A 16,517-nucleotide genomic window follows, 5' to 3' on the forward strand; every position below is an offset into this window, starting at 1 on the left:
GGGCCCACACCCTCTCCACGAGGGTGGGGGCGCCCCCCTGCCTCGGGGTCCCCATGGAGCTCCGCCGACCTCAACTCTAACTCCATATATTCGTGTTTGGGGTGAAAAAATCAGAGAGAAAGATTCATCGCGTTTTACTATACGGAGCCGCCGTCAAGCCCTAAACTCTCTCGGGAGGGTTGATCTGGAGTCCGTTCGGGGCTCCGGAGAGGGGAATCCGTCGCCATCGTCATCACCAACCATCCTCCATCACCAATTTCATGATGCTCACCATCGTGCGTGAGTAATTCCATCGTAGGCTTGTTGGACGGTGATGGGTTGGATGAGATTTATCATGCAATCGAGTTAGATTTGTTAGGGTTTGATCCCTAGTATCCACTATGTTCTGAGATTGATGTTGCTATGACTTTGCTATGCTTAATGCTTTTCACTAGGGCCCAAGTGCCATGATTTCAGATCTGAACCTGTTATGTTTTCATGAATATATGTGAGTTCTTGATCCTATCTTGCAAGTCTATAGTCACCTACTATGTGTTATGATCCGGCAACCCCGAAGTGACAATAATCGGAACCACTCCCGATGATGATAGTTTGAGGAGTTCATGTATTCACTATGTGTTAATGCTTTGGTCCGGTACTCTATTAAAAGGAGGCCTTAATATCCCTTAGTTTCCGCTAGGACCCAGCTGCCACGGGAGGGTAGGACAAAAGATGTCATGCAAGTTCTTTTTCATAAGCATGTATGACTATATTTGGAATACATGCCTACATTACATTGATGAATTGGAGCTAGTTCTGTGTCACCCTATGTTATGATTGTTACATGATGAACCACATCCGGCATAATTCTCCATCACCGATCCAATGCCTATGAGCTTTTCACATATTGTTCTCTGCTTATTTACTTTTCCGTTGCTACTGTTACAATCACTACAAAACCCAAAAATATTACTTTTGCTACCGTTACCGTTACTTCCATATTACTTTGCTACTAAATACTTTGCTGCAGATACTAAGTTATCCAGGTGTGGTTGAATTGACAACTCAACTGCTAATACTTGAGAATATTCTTTGGCTCCCCTTGTGTCGAATCAATAAATTTGGGTTGAATACTCTATCCTCGAAAACTGTTGCAATCCCCTATAGTTGTGGGTTATCAATACCGCCTCGTAATTCATTTGCTTGTTTTGCTACAAGTCATGCTCAGGGTACACATGAAGGTAGTGCCAGGGAGGAAGCGCGTGGAGAGCCAATTTAATTTTGATTGAAAACTTGTGTAATTTAACTTGTTGTATTTTCCGAGGCATGAGAAATGTATGCATTGACATGACCATATATAAAGTATTTTATGGAGTGATTATATAACATTTCACTAAACGTATGAGAGATCTCAGACTCTAGGTTAAGATCACATCATGCCTCTGTAGAATTAGATTTGATTATGTGAACTACGTACTATGCACCGGGATCCTTCCCACAGTGGTGCCTACCCAAAATCCACAGGTTTAGCCAGATTTTAGAGAAGGAAACCAGTTTAAATTCAAATTATTGAGGATATCGAAGAACTGGCAGAGCACCGCGGCGGTGAACGCTGCCGTCGGCGAGGCCCCCACGCGCATGATCCCTTGCGGATCTCAAAGTCGACCTAGGCAGCTCCCCTCCCACCATCCCCGCACTTAACTTCAGCGAACACCATCGCTCCGAGAGGGGCACGACGGCGGTGCTAGGTGCTCGACGGCGTGTCTCGCCGGTGGCCTTAGGGCTGCCGACGCCATGGTGGTTTGGAGAAGGAGGAGATTGGGGCCCAGCTGGTAGGCACTGACCATTGGGCCCAACTGGAGTATGACCTTTGTTGGCTAGGTCCCACACGTCATAGGTACGCTAGAAAACTCTTTCAGCCAAGAAATGGACTCTGGCTCCAGATTTCCTAGGCACAAGCGCCATTTTCTTTTTGAAAATAAAAATAACGAACCTTTCAAAAAATCACACATTTTGTGATTGTCTCCAAGATTTCCACTACAAATACATTATTTATAACTTGATTCTTATTCTATTTTAGAGCAGTACTCCCTTCGTCCCATATTACTCTTCTTCTGTTTCACTACAAATACATTATTTATAACTTGAAGTCGGCTTATATGTCCTTGTTGGAGGGCTTGTCATTATTGTAGAAGGGCTTCTTCTTGGACCTCTTATCATCCTTCTTTTTTTTCTTGTCATTCTTCACAGCATGCTTGGCGTCATGGGCGTAGCCAGGCCCCAGGCCACTAGGGCCATGGCCTGGGACGTGGCTCTACGGTCCTTTGTATACTGTAGCTATTTTTGGTACTGTAGCCGTCTTAGGTATTGTAGCTATGAGGGCTGCCCCAGGGCGTAGCCCAGCCCTGGCTACGCCACTGCTTGGGCATTGAAGTGATCCAGATTGCCACAATGGTATTAATACATATCAATGGCCTTCTTGTTCTTGTTGGAGTAACTCTTACTGCCTTGACCTTTCTTCTTGCCCGTCATCTTGCCATATGTTTTCACTATGAGAGTCATCTTATTCATTCCTTCTCGTTGGAGTAGGTTGCCTTTCTTCTTATTCTCCGCTCAATCTTGAACTTGCACGAGATTGGCTTTGGGTCAAAGGTTTCATAGAGCATTAGCACACATCTTCTCGACAGTCCTTGCCATGTTCCTATGAGTGGAAAACCATAGCGAGAACATCATCGGAGGTGAGTGTCTGGTAATTAATCTCGTTTTTGTTCAATGTGGAATACCATGCTTGCATAAGTTGGCATAATTGACGGGAGCCAATTCTCAGCAGCAAAGACATCATTCACCCGATCACACCTGTATCCTTTGAACTCAACGACAAGATCGTTGTGTCTAGTATATAACTCTTGAGGCGACTCATCTTCTATCATGGCAAACAAGTCCACTTCCCTCTTCAATATATTGATAGGTTTGTGGAACTTGATGCATGAGTTATGAGCTTTTCCAACTCTCTTAGCGGTGTCATGTGCATATCTCGTTAAAGATAGTCAATGAGACGAACATAGTTAAATATTTATTAATTATATTCGAGTAACCCATGGGTGTATACTCGTGTGCATGCCGTACAACTGCTAGTTGAGATACTTAGGGCCTCTTTTTATTCATATATAGGTAAAGTGCATGGAAACCGTAAAAATAGGGAATTTAATTCAAAGGAGTGAATGGTCGCATGCGAGGAGGATGTATGCGGACGTATGCGAGGAGGATGTTTGCCCGCGGCCGCACTGGTCGAGGAAGTATGGTGTGCCCTTCACTTTGAATCTGTAGTTTGCTTTGCAGTTCAATTTTAGGCACGAATTTTCATCCCTTTCCAAAACATACCGTGTCGATCAAAATCTTTAGCTTTTGAATTGGCTGCAAAATTGTGAAGTCCAATTGCAGCCGGCCACTAGATTCAATCTCCTTCAAGAATTTTTTTGGTCAGAAGTACTCAGAACCTTCTCACATGTCAAGCAAATTTTCAATATAGCATTTTTGTCCAGTCAGATTAGGGCAGAGAGAGCAAGTGGAACTTTGTAAAACCTTTGCGCGTTCAGATCAATAGGTAGCGACTCGTACTACTATACTTGAAGACTTGAGCACATATGAATGAAGGCTTCCTTTGCAGTAGACTATATTTTGGTTGTGCCAACTCTCAAGCTAGCCCCATCCCCATCGCATCGCATCACATGGGCTTAATAATGACACCATTTCAAGATAGTTGTTAAATAATACTCCCTCCTTCCCACAATATAAAATCGTTTTTCAAGCATTGTTAGCTTGAAAAACGAACGATCTTATATTGTGGACGGAGGGAGTAAAATGGGGCATCTTGCTGACATCATATAGTAAATTAACTGTGATTATCTAGCTAGTTAGCTTTTTTAACCAATACCTTGCTGTTAGGGCACCTACATCCAGGATTGCCAAATTTTCCACCCCTCCCCCCACATACGTCCGCAGACAGCATGGGCTCGCCCCTCATATGTCCCTCTCCGCAGTCGACCCCTCATTTACCATCCCCCAAATCTATACAAATCCATGCACATAGAAATTAACAGCATACATAGAACACAGTGGATTCATCCACATTTCATAGGACAACCAAAAGATCATCATCTTCGGACAACCAAAAGGGCAGAAAGTTCATCACATAGATATATACATGAATTTTAAAACATGACATGACACAATTCACCGGCGCGGCACCTTGCCCTCCCCTTGTCATCTCGGCGGTGGCGGTTGTAGTACGTGGCAAAGACGGGTAGGGGTCATCGTCAGAGGGGCCGTCAGAGTTGGAGGAGCTATAGTCGGTGACGAAGGAGGTGGACGAGGTGCAGGGTTCGCTCGGCCGTATAGGGGGATTTTGAGGTGTCCGGTCGTATATGCTCTTAGCCATCAGAACATAGCTCATCGAGGGCATCATTCGTCTTATTGCAATAGATGTGGACTTAGTCATGCAAGCACACGGCGTCGATCTAAATCAGATCTGTAGGTTTTAAAACGAACTTTAACCGTATATATATCCACTTGCAGCTCGCTGCTAGTCAAGATTGTTCGCATGCGAAGAAAAATTCAATTCATAAAAGGCGGCTGGAGAGAACAAATGGACAGAGCAAGTGGCTCCATTTTTTTCGAAAAGGGGCGCTTTATTACTTAAAAGGTTTAAGCATTACACCCGGCCTCTGCATAACTATGATGCACACAGACAAATAAGTTCTCTCATACAAACGAAAATTAAGAAGGCGAAATACAAAGAAACAGAGTATGTATAAAGCCTAAAGCGGAGGTGGGCCAATCCTAAGATCATGCTGCCACCCATGTTGGATAAAAGTATCCCTCGCCGTATCCTCCAATCGTGTACACACCTCCGTAAACAGGCCTCGATTCTCCACACGTTGTAGAGAGGACCATAAACGAAGAGTCCCGGCACACCTGTAGATAACCTGCATCAGAGAAGTACTTTTATCGTTAAACACCTTATCATTTCTACATAGCCAAAGCGACCAAATAACGGCAAGCGCTCCCACCCTAAAAATAATTCTGAACCTGTAATCTATCCCATGTAACCAGTGGCTCAACTTGCTGGAAACAAAGGTAACCCAATCAGACACGGGACTTGGCTAGCTAGCTGCCACAAAACCAACACCTACTGCTACTAATTGGAATCCAGCTAGCACAATTAGTAACATTCTATCAATCTCCTGCACCTCATTGATATGGGTGTACGAAGTTAGTGCTAATGTGGCTGATGCGCTGGTTTTGTGAGGCCGTAGCACAACGAATTTTCAACTATGTACTACAATAAGTTTTGCTCTGCCTGGATGATGACGGTGGCGCGCATTTGTGTCGTTTCAGTGTTTGTAGTCGTTACTTGGTGGTCTACGGATTTAGATGTAATTTTTATTATTTTTTATGTTTATTATACTGTCAGGATTAAAAATGAATATATCGGAATTTTTATTATTCAAATGTTAACCCTTTCAGACGCGGATTTTTACAGCTCAGGTTTCTATACACCCCTTATCCTTACCCTTCAACATTGCTTTAAGATCCGTGCTAGACAACTAACTTTGTACATCAGATTTTCTCTTTTTTGTTTCTTCAAAATAAAACAACATATAAACTTCAAACTTTGCAAGACACCAAAATGTTCTAACTAGAATGTGAGAAAAAACTTTCAGATTTTTTCGTTAAACATAAATATACGAAATTAGTTTTTTTTTATTAAAAAATGTACTTTTTAGTACTTATATTGCACGAAAAATTCTAAAAGTTTTTTCCCACATTCTAGTAAGAATGTTTTGTTGAGCTGCGAAGTTCGAAGTTCATATGTTGTTCTATATGGGAGAAACAAAAAAGACAAATGTACTCGCACGAATCGCGATGCAAAAATGAGTGGCTAGATAAGGGGGTGTAGGAAAGCCTATGCTTTCTCAAATGTTAACCCTTTCTCTCCCAACCCAATCGTCCAAATCCCCAATCCCTTTCTACCTCTTTCTCTTTCTTCCCGTGCAAACTCAGTCCTCATTTCTCTACCTCCTACAGAAACTAGCAAATCAGGCTGCCGGGGAGGCGGGGAGACATTGAGCAGCGTGCGAGCGCAGCAAGCCACAGCCAGGGCTTGCCGACCGACGGCAGCCGCGTCGCCCCTTGCTCAGCCAGTCAGCCCGCAACGCTCGCGAGCCGCAGAGGGCGCGAGCAACCCAGCAGGTTCAGATAACCGGTACTGAGCAGGTCTTTACTCTTTAGCTTTGTTGTTGCTCTTTAGACACTCGGTACTGAGCAGGTCCCCATTTTTTCGAACGAAATCATGTTGATTTGGGCCTGGATCCTGGAATTTGTGTTGAGTTTAAGCGAGTCAGGCTCTACTTCATTAGGCCAGGCTTCTCCTTCTTTCCGGGCGGTGGCGGAATCTCTTCTCGCTTCACCGCCGTTCTGCCATCTTCCTCTGTCGGTCTCCATCCACGTCGTCCTTGAGCTCCAGTAGATGCACGCCGTACGCCTTTCCAACAACGGCCGCTCTTCTCCCTCCCTCTCCCAACTGACTTCTCAATGGAAGCACGTCGAGATCTTGGGCATGAGCATGACGATTGCGGAGGCTCAACATTTATCGGAGCACCACGACCTGCAGCGGGACGGCGCTTCTCAGACCTCGCTGCCCGCCAGCCAGAGCTCCAGAGCAAGTTGCCGTCGCCTGCTCTACAAGGTGCGCCCTTATCTCGTCCCTTCAACGGCAAGAACCAGCTGAAACCGAAGGAGTTCAATGGCATCTGGTCACCTCAGTGGCTTATGATGAATGATGAGAAGAACCAAACCAAATCAATTGCATAGGCCAATTAACACAAAACACGCACGCCCCTTTAGTCTCACTGCAATGTTTGTGTGTCTGAATCTCACTGCATGTGTGTCTGAACTAATTTGATCTGCAGTGTTCATCTCTTTGCGTAGGAAAAAAAATTTGTGCAATCCGGTCTTTAGTCAATTATTAGTAGCCCGAATTAAATCGTGTGCCCACTTGCAGCCGGCCGGCCACTAGATATATTTGATTTGCATCAAGAGTTATTTATGTCAGAAAAGAACCACTTCACATGTGAAGCCACACCTGTACTATTCAGTATTTTTGATTCCTTTCAGATGAGGTGGCCAGCGATAATGATTGCAAGTTTCTAAAAGCTTTTCTCGTTCAGATGGATCGCTAACCACCACTCTGTATTCTAAGACTTGGTCGCTATATGCATGAATGAAGTCTTCCTTCACAGTAGACAGTATTGGCACATCTCTCGGAAAACATTTTGGCAATCTCCATCACATTACATGTGCCTAATTTTCGTACCATCTTGCAGATGGTTATTATATAGTATAAGGGCGCATCTCGCTGACAACGCGTAGCATTTACTCCCTCCGTCCCAAAATAAGTGACTCAACTTTGTACTAACTTAACTTTGTACTAACTTTAGTACAAAGTTAGTACAAAATTGAGTCACTTATTTTAAGACGGAGGGACTACAATATTAGAGGCAACAAGGCCGCTTAAGTAAGCAATCATATATAATCAACAATTACCTAGCTAGCCACCTACTGCTAGCTGTTAGGTGAAGTCTAGCTCGTTCTTTGAAGAGGGCCTCCTTTGTCTCGTTGGCATAGGTGTAGACATTGTCAAGTCTTAGCTATGAAGATAACAATAATAAGAACTCCCTTTTGCAGCTGTTGCTTCATGTAGAGGTAGATCTCATCAATTAGCTGGACCTCCGCATAGCAGTTTCCAGTTCGTGGTGGATCCGTAAACCACCTGCATACAGGGCCAAGTCTGAAGTAGGTATTCACTTCCTTGTTTCCATTGCTGATGACTCAGTTGATATTGCTTAAATTTCCTTCCTCCAAGCAGAACCTTTTATCACATTTCCGTGTTGTATTTTGATACATGGAGCAGAAATTGTGCAAGCTCGATTGGTGTACTGACAGAGGTCAACAAGGAGAGAAGTTAAATTGGCCATGAATCTCTACTGCTTATTCTACCTGCAAATAAATAGAGGCATATAATTTGTTTCAGGTAACTAGTCCGTGTTCATTTTTCCATCGGAGAAAGCAATAGCATGGACAATATAAGTGCGGCGCCAAGGGTTCTCTCATTCCAGCTGTTAAATGAAATCACAAATGGTTTCTCCAAGGACATGAAAATTGGCGCGGGTTCATATGGAAATGTTTATAAGGTACAATTGAAGAACCATGCATGGTTTCTAGCTACAATTAATTTTTGATAGATAAACATGGTGCATGATGATACACTTGTGAATTTACATTCGCTCCAAACTTTGTGTGGCGAATATGTCGCTATTCACTGCACTTCTAATTTTTTTCTGTTATTCATAGTGTAGCACAACCTGGCGCTTAGTTTTACCTAAATTCAGATGCATCATGCGTGCCAAAGTACAAAAGACATAAGTCACATTGTGTTGAGATTTCCACACATCCTCAAGTTTTCTTGGGGATGGATGAGCTTTATTACTTAGGGAATACTCAAATGTTTTTACAGTCATTCATGTTCAGCTCTGACAGGCAGGATGGGACAAACTATTCATGTAACACACGGTTAGACAACTCACACTTACCTCAGTGGGCCACACTTTGCACAATCTTGTTGCTCATCGGTCATATGTGACAAACCTAAAATTCCATAAGAAGGTTTATCAACACTTTAATTTCCCTCCTTTGCCATACTCCAGATTGCCCATTGATCCACGTCACCAGCAACTAGATCTTGCACCACCCTTTTAGCAGTCAGGTTCCAACACTGCTGGCCACTTGATATCATTCACTATAAACCCAAGGCATGTCAAGTTTTAAACATGTCAGTATTTTAACAACTTCCGCAGTAGCACAGCTATACTGATGTTCTAGGCCTAAGTCCTCCTCATTGGCCTGAAGTGTCACATCTGATGTCAGACATCTACAATTGCCCAACCTCCCCCAGGTCGTCAACACTACCATCATTCTTTCCCGTGCCAAAAAAGGCTTCTGCCCCGCTTTATATATAAAGCAACACAGCCAAACGGATACATGGTGATGAGGAGATCATCTTACAAAGCATATCAAAAGAAAAAAACATGAATATAGGAGTGTCCACATCCTACCAAAAGCAACCTAGACTACCGACAAGGAAGGAGACTCGCCGCCAAGGGAAATCGCCGGACCTCGTTTCACCACTCACACCAAGTTGCCGCCGAAGAGGACACCTTGCCCTTCCGCTCTGGATCGTGGAGCCCGAACCTGGCTGTGGAAAACTAGGACCGTGAGTGGAACCAATGAGAACCCTTGTAGAAGAATCGGAGGAGAGTGAGTCCGCCCACACAAAAAACGAGGGAGCTCCACGCTAGGATCTGAAAGTGTCCACCGATGACGGCGCAGTGCGCCAGATGAAACCTAAGCTCCACGATGATGCCCTCAGGAGGGAAACAACAAAACAGGTTGCCATCTCCGAGACCGAGAAGGCGGTCAAGGGTTTTCTCCCGGGGCCCTAGCTCGGCAAGAGGGCCACAGTGACGCCCCCAAGATGGATGCAACACCCACATGTATCGTCGCCGCTGGTGCAGAAACACAAGGCTTTCCGAGCACCTGCCCACCACGAGTGTTGACATGCTGCTACCAAGCCGGACCTCCGGAACACGATCTAGGTACCGCCACTGCCAAGGCATTACCAACACCAGGGTCACTCATCGCGACATCCTTTGCCACCCACACAGCCAAAACAAGCCACCATCACCGCCACCAAGACTGCCACCCAGGGCCGCCACCATGGTGTCTAGAAACTCCACCACTTTGCGACCCTGCCAGCCGACATGAATACATTCGTCAGAGAAGTCACACCACAACCACCACCGGCGCCCCCACTTGTCAGCGACAAGACCGAACCAGGGAGGCCATCTAACGATGGGAGGAACAAGAGCAGAGGACGGCAGCCACGACCGTCACTCCGGCTCATCGACCCGCACCCGAACCCATATCTGGTTAGATGCAACTTCTCAGGCAGATGCCCACGGCCCGAGGTTGGGCGAGGTAGCCACCGGCTCCCTGCCGGAGCTACATCACGAGGAGGAGGCGGCAGTAGCCACTTGCTGATCCACCGAACTGAGACAGGATCGTCTCGCTAGAACCAAGATCTGGGCCACAACATGGATCCTGACGGCACTCTCCCAGATCACGGCTAGGTGCAGCGCCACCCCTCCCGGCCGCGAGCACCGTGGCTTGACGCGGCTGACCTCCTACGCACGACAGGAGAGTCCCACCGGGAGAGCCCTATCCACCCGTGACCAGCCGACCACCGACGCCAGGTCCGGCCGAAATAGAACCGCCGCCCCCATGAGCGGCCGCCCTGCGAAGCCCACCACGCCAGCACCAGACTATCGTGACACCACCGCCCACGTCTGTCACCGCGCTGCCGCACCCAACGCTAGCGTGCCGCCACCGCCTGACGCCATAAGCCCGCGCCTGACGCCACCGAGCGGGGGGAGAGGAGATCCCGCCGCCGCCCACGCCGTTTGGGCTTAGCGTTGGGCCTTGGACTTTCAATCACCTTGTACAACATTGCATGTGAAAAGAGAAGAGAAGTCATTGGTGACCTGATTCAAGGTGTTCTTCTGGGGCTAACTGCTCCAGTTCACAAGCCACATATACTGTGTCATCTGTTCATCCAGTTAATGACTAGCTTGCATACTTGATATTGTTTCTTCACTATTTTCTGACAAAAACTATATATATATATATAGCAGTATGCACAAATTTTCTGCTTAAGCATGTTAAATATGTTGCTGCAAAAATAGGTCATTAAACTGTGCATTAATATGTTGGATAGGGAGAGCATAAAAATGGGGAAATGATTGCTGTGAAGGTACTTCATTCCATTCCAGGACTTGATAATGAGCAATTTGCAAAGGAGTATCAGAACCTTGCAAGTCTGCAACACGAAAACATTGTGCAGTTAGTTGGTTATAGCCATGAAACTCTGGGAGAATTCAGACATCACGAAGGTAGAATGATTTTAGTTGAGACGATAAAGAGAGCGCTTTGCTTCGAGTATATGCAAAACGGGAACCTTGAAAGGTTTCTTGCTGGTATGCTACATGGTGCTCCACTTGTATTGTGATATACCACTCTATGCAATCATAACATATACTTAACGAGAATACCATTCGTATGTTGCTACAGATGAATCTAATGGACATGATTGGCACACACATTATGCCATAATCAAGGGGATTTGTCAGGGTTTGAGATACCTTCATGAGGAATTGGTTCCTCCTATGTATCATCTGGATTTAAAACCAGCCAATATACTGCTAGATAAAAAGATGGTGCCCAAAATCGCAGATTTTGGTTTGTCAAGGATCTTTGAAGGAGAACAAACACAAATTACAAAAGTGCTATTGGAACACAGTAAGCCTAATCATCTATGTGGAAAATTAAACCAAAGAGCTACACCGTTGTGCTATTCTACTCCTGCTCTTAGAATATTCATTGTATGAACTACATTGATTGCTAGATACACACCCATTATAGCAGTGACATATATGATTTGTCAATTTGCATGCAGTGGGTACGTACCGCCTGAATATATCGACGCCGCTATAATCTCTATTAAGTTTGACATATACAGTTTGGGCGTGGTAATCATAAAGTTAATGACAGGACCAATGGGCTACTTTAGAAGTGCTGAAATGTCGCCTGAACAATTCATAGAACTTGTAAGAAAGATTGATTCCTTCATTGAGATCAGTAGTACAAAGTCCACTTGGTAAATAATATCTGATTTTTTTTTTATACAATGCTGTGATCTCTGTGGTCCATAATGGTAGGTACATGCGAACTGGAAGAAAAGGCTACAAACAACATCAATTTACACATTGCAGCAACATTCTGAACAAGTAAAGAGATGCATCGAAATAGCTTTAAGCTGTGTGGACGCCGATCGACACAAAAGGCCAAGTATAGGGGCAATCATTAATATGCTGAATGAGACGGAAGGTGTGATCACTAATGGCTCAACTATTTCTGCCTAAGTTTTGTATTTTGTTTCAAGCATGCGTATATCTATATAGAGGGAGGGAATAGGGATAACCGATACATATGACAGAATGGCCCACTAGGCCAACATGAATATAGTTACACACTCCACATTCTCATTTTGTTACTGAAACAATGACATTTGACAATCACTTTATTAAATAAGCATTTAATTTCTAGTATTTATTATTCTTCAGATACTAAAGGATTGCAAAATTATGAATGATTTATGTAGTACAGTTAGGTAGACTATGTAAACTTCTGATCGATGGTGAAGTATGGGGATTCCACTAGTGTGTGAGTTGTTGCACTTCTACTTCTCCGTTTTCTTGCTTGATTTTTATACGATTTTCTGAAGTCATCTGTCCAACTAAGTAGAAAAGGACACTAGAGTGTGGCTACACGTGGTATAGGGCTGCTTGTCCCGCCTGGTGTTGAGGGAACTAAAGTGGAACTCTCACACATGCATTTTGCCTATATATACACGTGGTATAGGTAACGCTATTCTAAGCGTGAGTGTAGAATAACTTATTGTACTCCTCTAGTAACGCTATATACAAAATCTAGTAAAACAATGTACAAAATGTAGTTGTTCTGACAATATTTTTTTACTATCCAAGTTTGTAATTTGCTCGTTTAAAAAAATTACTATATTTTATATACTGCGTTACTACATTTTGTGTGTATCATTACTGGGTGTAGTATAAGATATTCTACACTCACGCTTAGTTTAATTCAGGTCAACTAAGTCGATCAAAGCACGTGCTTAATTTGCAGATGATTCATATATACAAGTTTGCAGTTTGTGTTACTTTGCCAGTAACAGACAAGCAAACTAGTAATGAAAAATGACTGCGTTGATTTGCAATTAATGGCCAATTTCAGGGAACAAACCAGGGAGCGTACAGATGGTGATCAAGAACAACAAAATGGCCCCATTGTTGGAGCATAAGAAAAAGGTGATGTTGCAGCTCGCCTGCAGTGACTACACCGGTGACTGGCCGGGTCTCGATCTGGTGGCCGTCCTAGACATCAGCTTCGGAATGTTCAGCCCGAAGATGGAGAAGGTCCAGACCGCCTTGCGGTTTATCATGCGGAAGCTCAGCCCCATCGACCGCATCTCCATCATCACATTCTCAGGTTTTGTCAGAGAGTTATGTTCACTTAGGCAGATGACTGCAGCCTCGCAGCTGGACCTAGACGAGCTCATTGAAAGTCTTGGCGACACCCATGTCCATGTATACAGTGAATCCAACATTGAGAATGCCCTCTTAGTCGGGGTCAAGGTCCTCGCCGAGCGCAAAGTCAGCAGCGGCCGCGTCGTAGCCATCATGCTCATGTCCGCATCCCCGTCGTCCTGGGTGGGCGAATGCAGCTGGACTAACGTGCCTGTCTACACGTTTGGTTACGGCACAAACGTGAGCCCACGGGTGCTCAATTCGATCGCAATTGCAAGCATTGGGGGTATGTTCTCCCACGTCCAGGACACTGACAGTGGCGACCTGACCATTGCCTTCTCCCAGTGCCTCGCTGGCCTCCTTACCATCTCAGTTCAGGACCTCGAGCTGATGGTGGCAGCCGTCGGAGGCGGGTCAGTGATAGTGAACGTGACCGCCGGGAGCTACAGGCGGAAGCATGATGCGTCTGGCCTGGTGACCATAAGCTTTGGTGACCTCTACAGAAGGGAAGTGCGCAACGTCATTGTTGAGCTTCACCTCCCAGCAACAGTGAGCGAGCGTGATGCTGATATCCTCAAGGTCTCATACTCATACACCAGCAGGTCTGTATCCAAGAGATAAATTATCAAATTGCACACACATTATTGATCTTGGTTTCATCTGCTCATGATGATATATGCAACTAATGCAGCTCTTCAGCTGGAAGCCTGCAGTTTGTTGCCCCTCCTGAGACGCTGACCGTGTGGCGCGCCAACATGGATGAGTTGCCGTTGCCGATGGAGCTACATATGGAGGAAGTCCGCCTGTTGATGGCGAGAACCATGATGTGGCCCGTTGTGGAGGACGAGTTAAAGTCTCAGAACATGTTAAAGGCGATCCAGAGCATGCTGGAGGACGTGGAGTTGGGCGATCCACTGCTCAGAATCGAGATGCTTGAGCTCATGGAGCTCTGTAAGACCGAAGAAACCTGCATGGAGCACTGCCGCGCCTATGCCTATGCGTACTCGTCAGAGTCTTCTCACTACCGGCAGCGTTTCACGATGAGGGGTCGCAACATGGAGATGCTGCGTCTCTTTGCAACACCACGCATGGACATGTACCTGGAGCAGGCTAAGAAGTTCCACGACGACCCGACGACACCGCTGCCATCGGCGGACGACGACCTCGAGGAGGAGATCGGTGCTCATCCCATCCATGTTGCCAGCAGGGAAGAGGAGATAAAGAGACTGAGCTTGGACGTGGAGGACCCGACGACAATGGATGCGGAGGACCCGACGATACCACTGTCGTCTCATTCGAGGGAGGCTTCTTCTAGGAGAAACGCCAATTTTTTTAATATGTTCACAAGGCGACCATTTTTTAGGTGAGTTCTTATCACAAATATGCCACTGGAAACTGGCTAACTGAGTTTGAACAGCAAATCTGACGAGCTGGATCGACACGTGCGTAGCTCACATGCATGGATGAGTCGGAAAGGGGACCGCCTGTCAGCAATCTTTTTGTTTACCTTTCTCCTTCTTCCTCTGTCCTGTTCAATGAATCGCCTCGCCCAGGGGATACCACGAAAGCATCCACACCGGCGTGCAGATCCAGCGGACCATGTCCACCTCAGCATGGTGTCTGCGTGAGCTATGCCATTCATGTCACCTCTGGCGGGAGAACCCCACAACGCCGTTTTCCCTGTCAAACTGGTGGGCTTTTTAAAAATAATTTCAAAAAAGAAAATAGTGGTGCTTTTATCATCAATGTTGGCAGCAGGGAACAGGAGAGAAGAGATTGAGCTTGGACATGGAAGACTAAGTAAGCAGACATTGACAACTCTCGAGCTTGTATATAACCTGCTGTTACCGAATCTCAAGGTGCTAAACTAATTAAGCTCTGCTTCATTATGTTTCTTCCTCGAGCTATTGCTAATCTGCTGTGATCATATACTAGCGCCCTGTTTGGCTTCCGAGATTTGAATTTGATTCATTCAAATTTTCCATTGGGTACTTTTTCTCGGATCTTCTGCTTGATTTTTTGGGCCACGATGATGAAGTGCTTTTGGTCCATTTCAGTGTTTCTCGATTCTATATACAGTTACAGGGAGCAAATATACATCTGTTACAAAACATTCTTTGGGTAGAAATACGACTCCTAGTTTTGAAAGGATATAAATATATGTTGTAAATCGGACGAAGTCTTGAGAGCACAAGCTCAACAGACATGATTTTGGAACCATTGCACATATGTTGGATCCAACTAAGTATTCCTTTTGGCATGTTTACCATCTTGGATACTTTGTTTCAACCATCATGAAGGACGAAGAAGGTTTTTGACAAACATGGTTGAACTAGCTAGCACAAAACAAGCCACATGCATGCATACTCACTTGAACACACTTCGGGGATGTGTTCTGAAGAACAAAAGGAGTGAATGTAGCAATGAACTGGATGCGTTATCTACCCAAACATTACTAAACTAGGGAGCTTTCGATATCACATAGATTCATAGTATACTATAACTAAACCTATTTTCTGTTGTCTGAGTTTGAGGAATGTATATATTGTTGGAAATATGAGCAATTTACCATATGATTTTATTACTAGAAATACTAGATAAAACATGACTATTATAGCAGAGAAACTAGTCATGCAATCTAACAATGAGAAGGTAAATAGCATCTGCAAATATGAACTGTAACTGTAACCAAACATGTCTAAAGCAGACAGTAGAACAGGTTGCATATATGAAGTACAACCTAACATATGTAGGACAGACACTAGAACAAAGAACTGCGATAGAACCTCTAACAGAAAGAACAAGAACACGTACGGGACAGCAGCGGCAGCAGAAGCACTGGACTTGGGGTCGACATCCTCGCCAGCCATGTCGTCGAAGATGTTGTCGATGTCAGGGAAGAAGTTTTCATTAGGGAAGTAGTCGTCGGAGTCCGGGGCGTCCGTGACGAAGAAGTCAGTAGTCGCGCGGAGCGCTCCCCAAAAACCTTATCACCCATCTCCCGTACAGGACTCAAAGAGGTGCGATTTCGGAGGCCTACTGTCCCGACCTGCGGTGCACGCCGCAAGACGGGATGGGGATGATCGTGGCAGTAGCGCAGTGCTCACGAACTCGGTGGCGAGAGGAAGAGAGTCTTCTGGTGCGTCTCTCTGAGAGGAGCGACCTCCCTTTTATAGGCAACTGAGAACGAGGGAGAGACTGCGCCGGGAGCTGAAGGGAACGAGGGAGACGAAACGAACAGGCAGCAAGCGAAGGATGCAG

At 45.3% G+C, this 16,517-nt stretch overlaps 1 protein-coding gene across 5 annotated transcripts; it reads left to right on the top strand.

Moving 5' to 3' along the window:
* Positions 1 to 6,006: 6,006 nt before the first annotated feature.
* LOC123051030 (uncharacterized) lies at positions 6,007 to 15,317 on the top strand. 5 transcript variants are annotated; one of them, XM_044473768.1, is made up of 8 exons: positions 6,007 to 6,244; positions 7,726 to 7,833; positions 8,072 to 8,231; positions 10,871 to 11,129; positions 11,224 to 11,759; positions 11,871 to 12,039; positions 12,964 to 13,858; positions 13,948 to 15,315. In XM_044473768.1, exons 5-8 carry the CDS (start codon positions 11,586 to 11,588, stop codon positions 14,621 to 14,623), a joined length of 1,914 nt encoding a protein of 637 aa, XP_044329703.1. In that variant the 5' UTR covers positions 6,007 to 6,244; positions 7,726 to 7,833; positions 8,072 to 8,231; positions 10,871 to 11,129; positions 11,224 to 11,585; the 3' UTR covers positions 14,624 to 15,315. The 5 variants fall into 5 exon arrangements, with proteins under 5 accessions (XP_044329703.1, XP_044329706.1, XP_044329701.1 ...); XM_044473771.1 differs by having other exon boundaries at positions 7,726 to 8,231; positions 11,224 to 11,451; positions 11,609 to 11,759; positions 13,948 to 15,314; XM_044473766.1 differs by having other exon boundaries at positions 7,726 to 8,231.
* Positions 15,318 to 16,517: the final 1,200 nt, after the last annotated feature.

This window comes from Triticum aestivum, chromosome 2D (assembly GCF_018294505.1).
Source record: "Triticum aestivum cultivar Chinese Spring chromosome 2D, IWGSC CS RefSeq v2.1, whole genome shotgun sequence".
Classification (NCBI taxonomy): Eukaryota; Viridiplantae; Streptophyta; class Magnoliopsida; order Poales; family Poaceae; genus Triticum; species Triticum aestivum.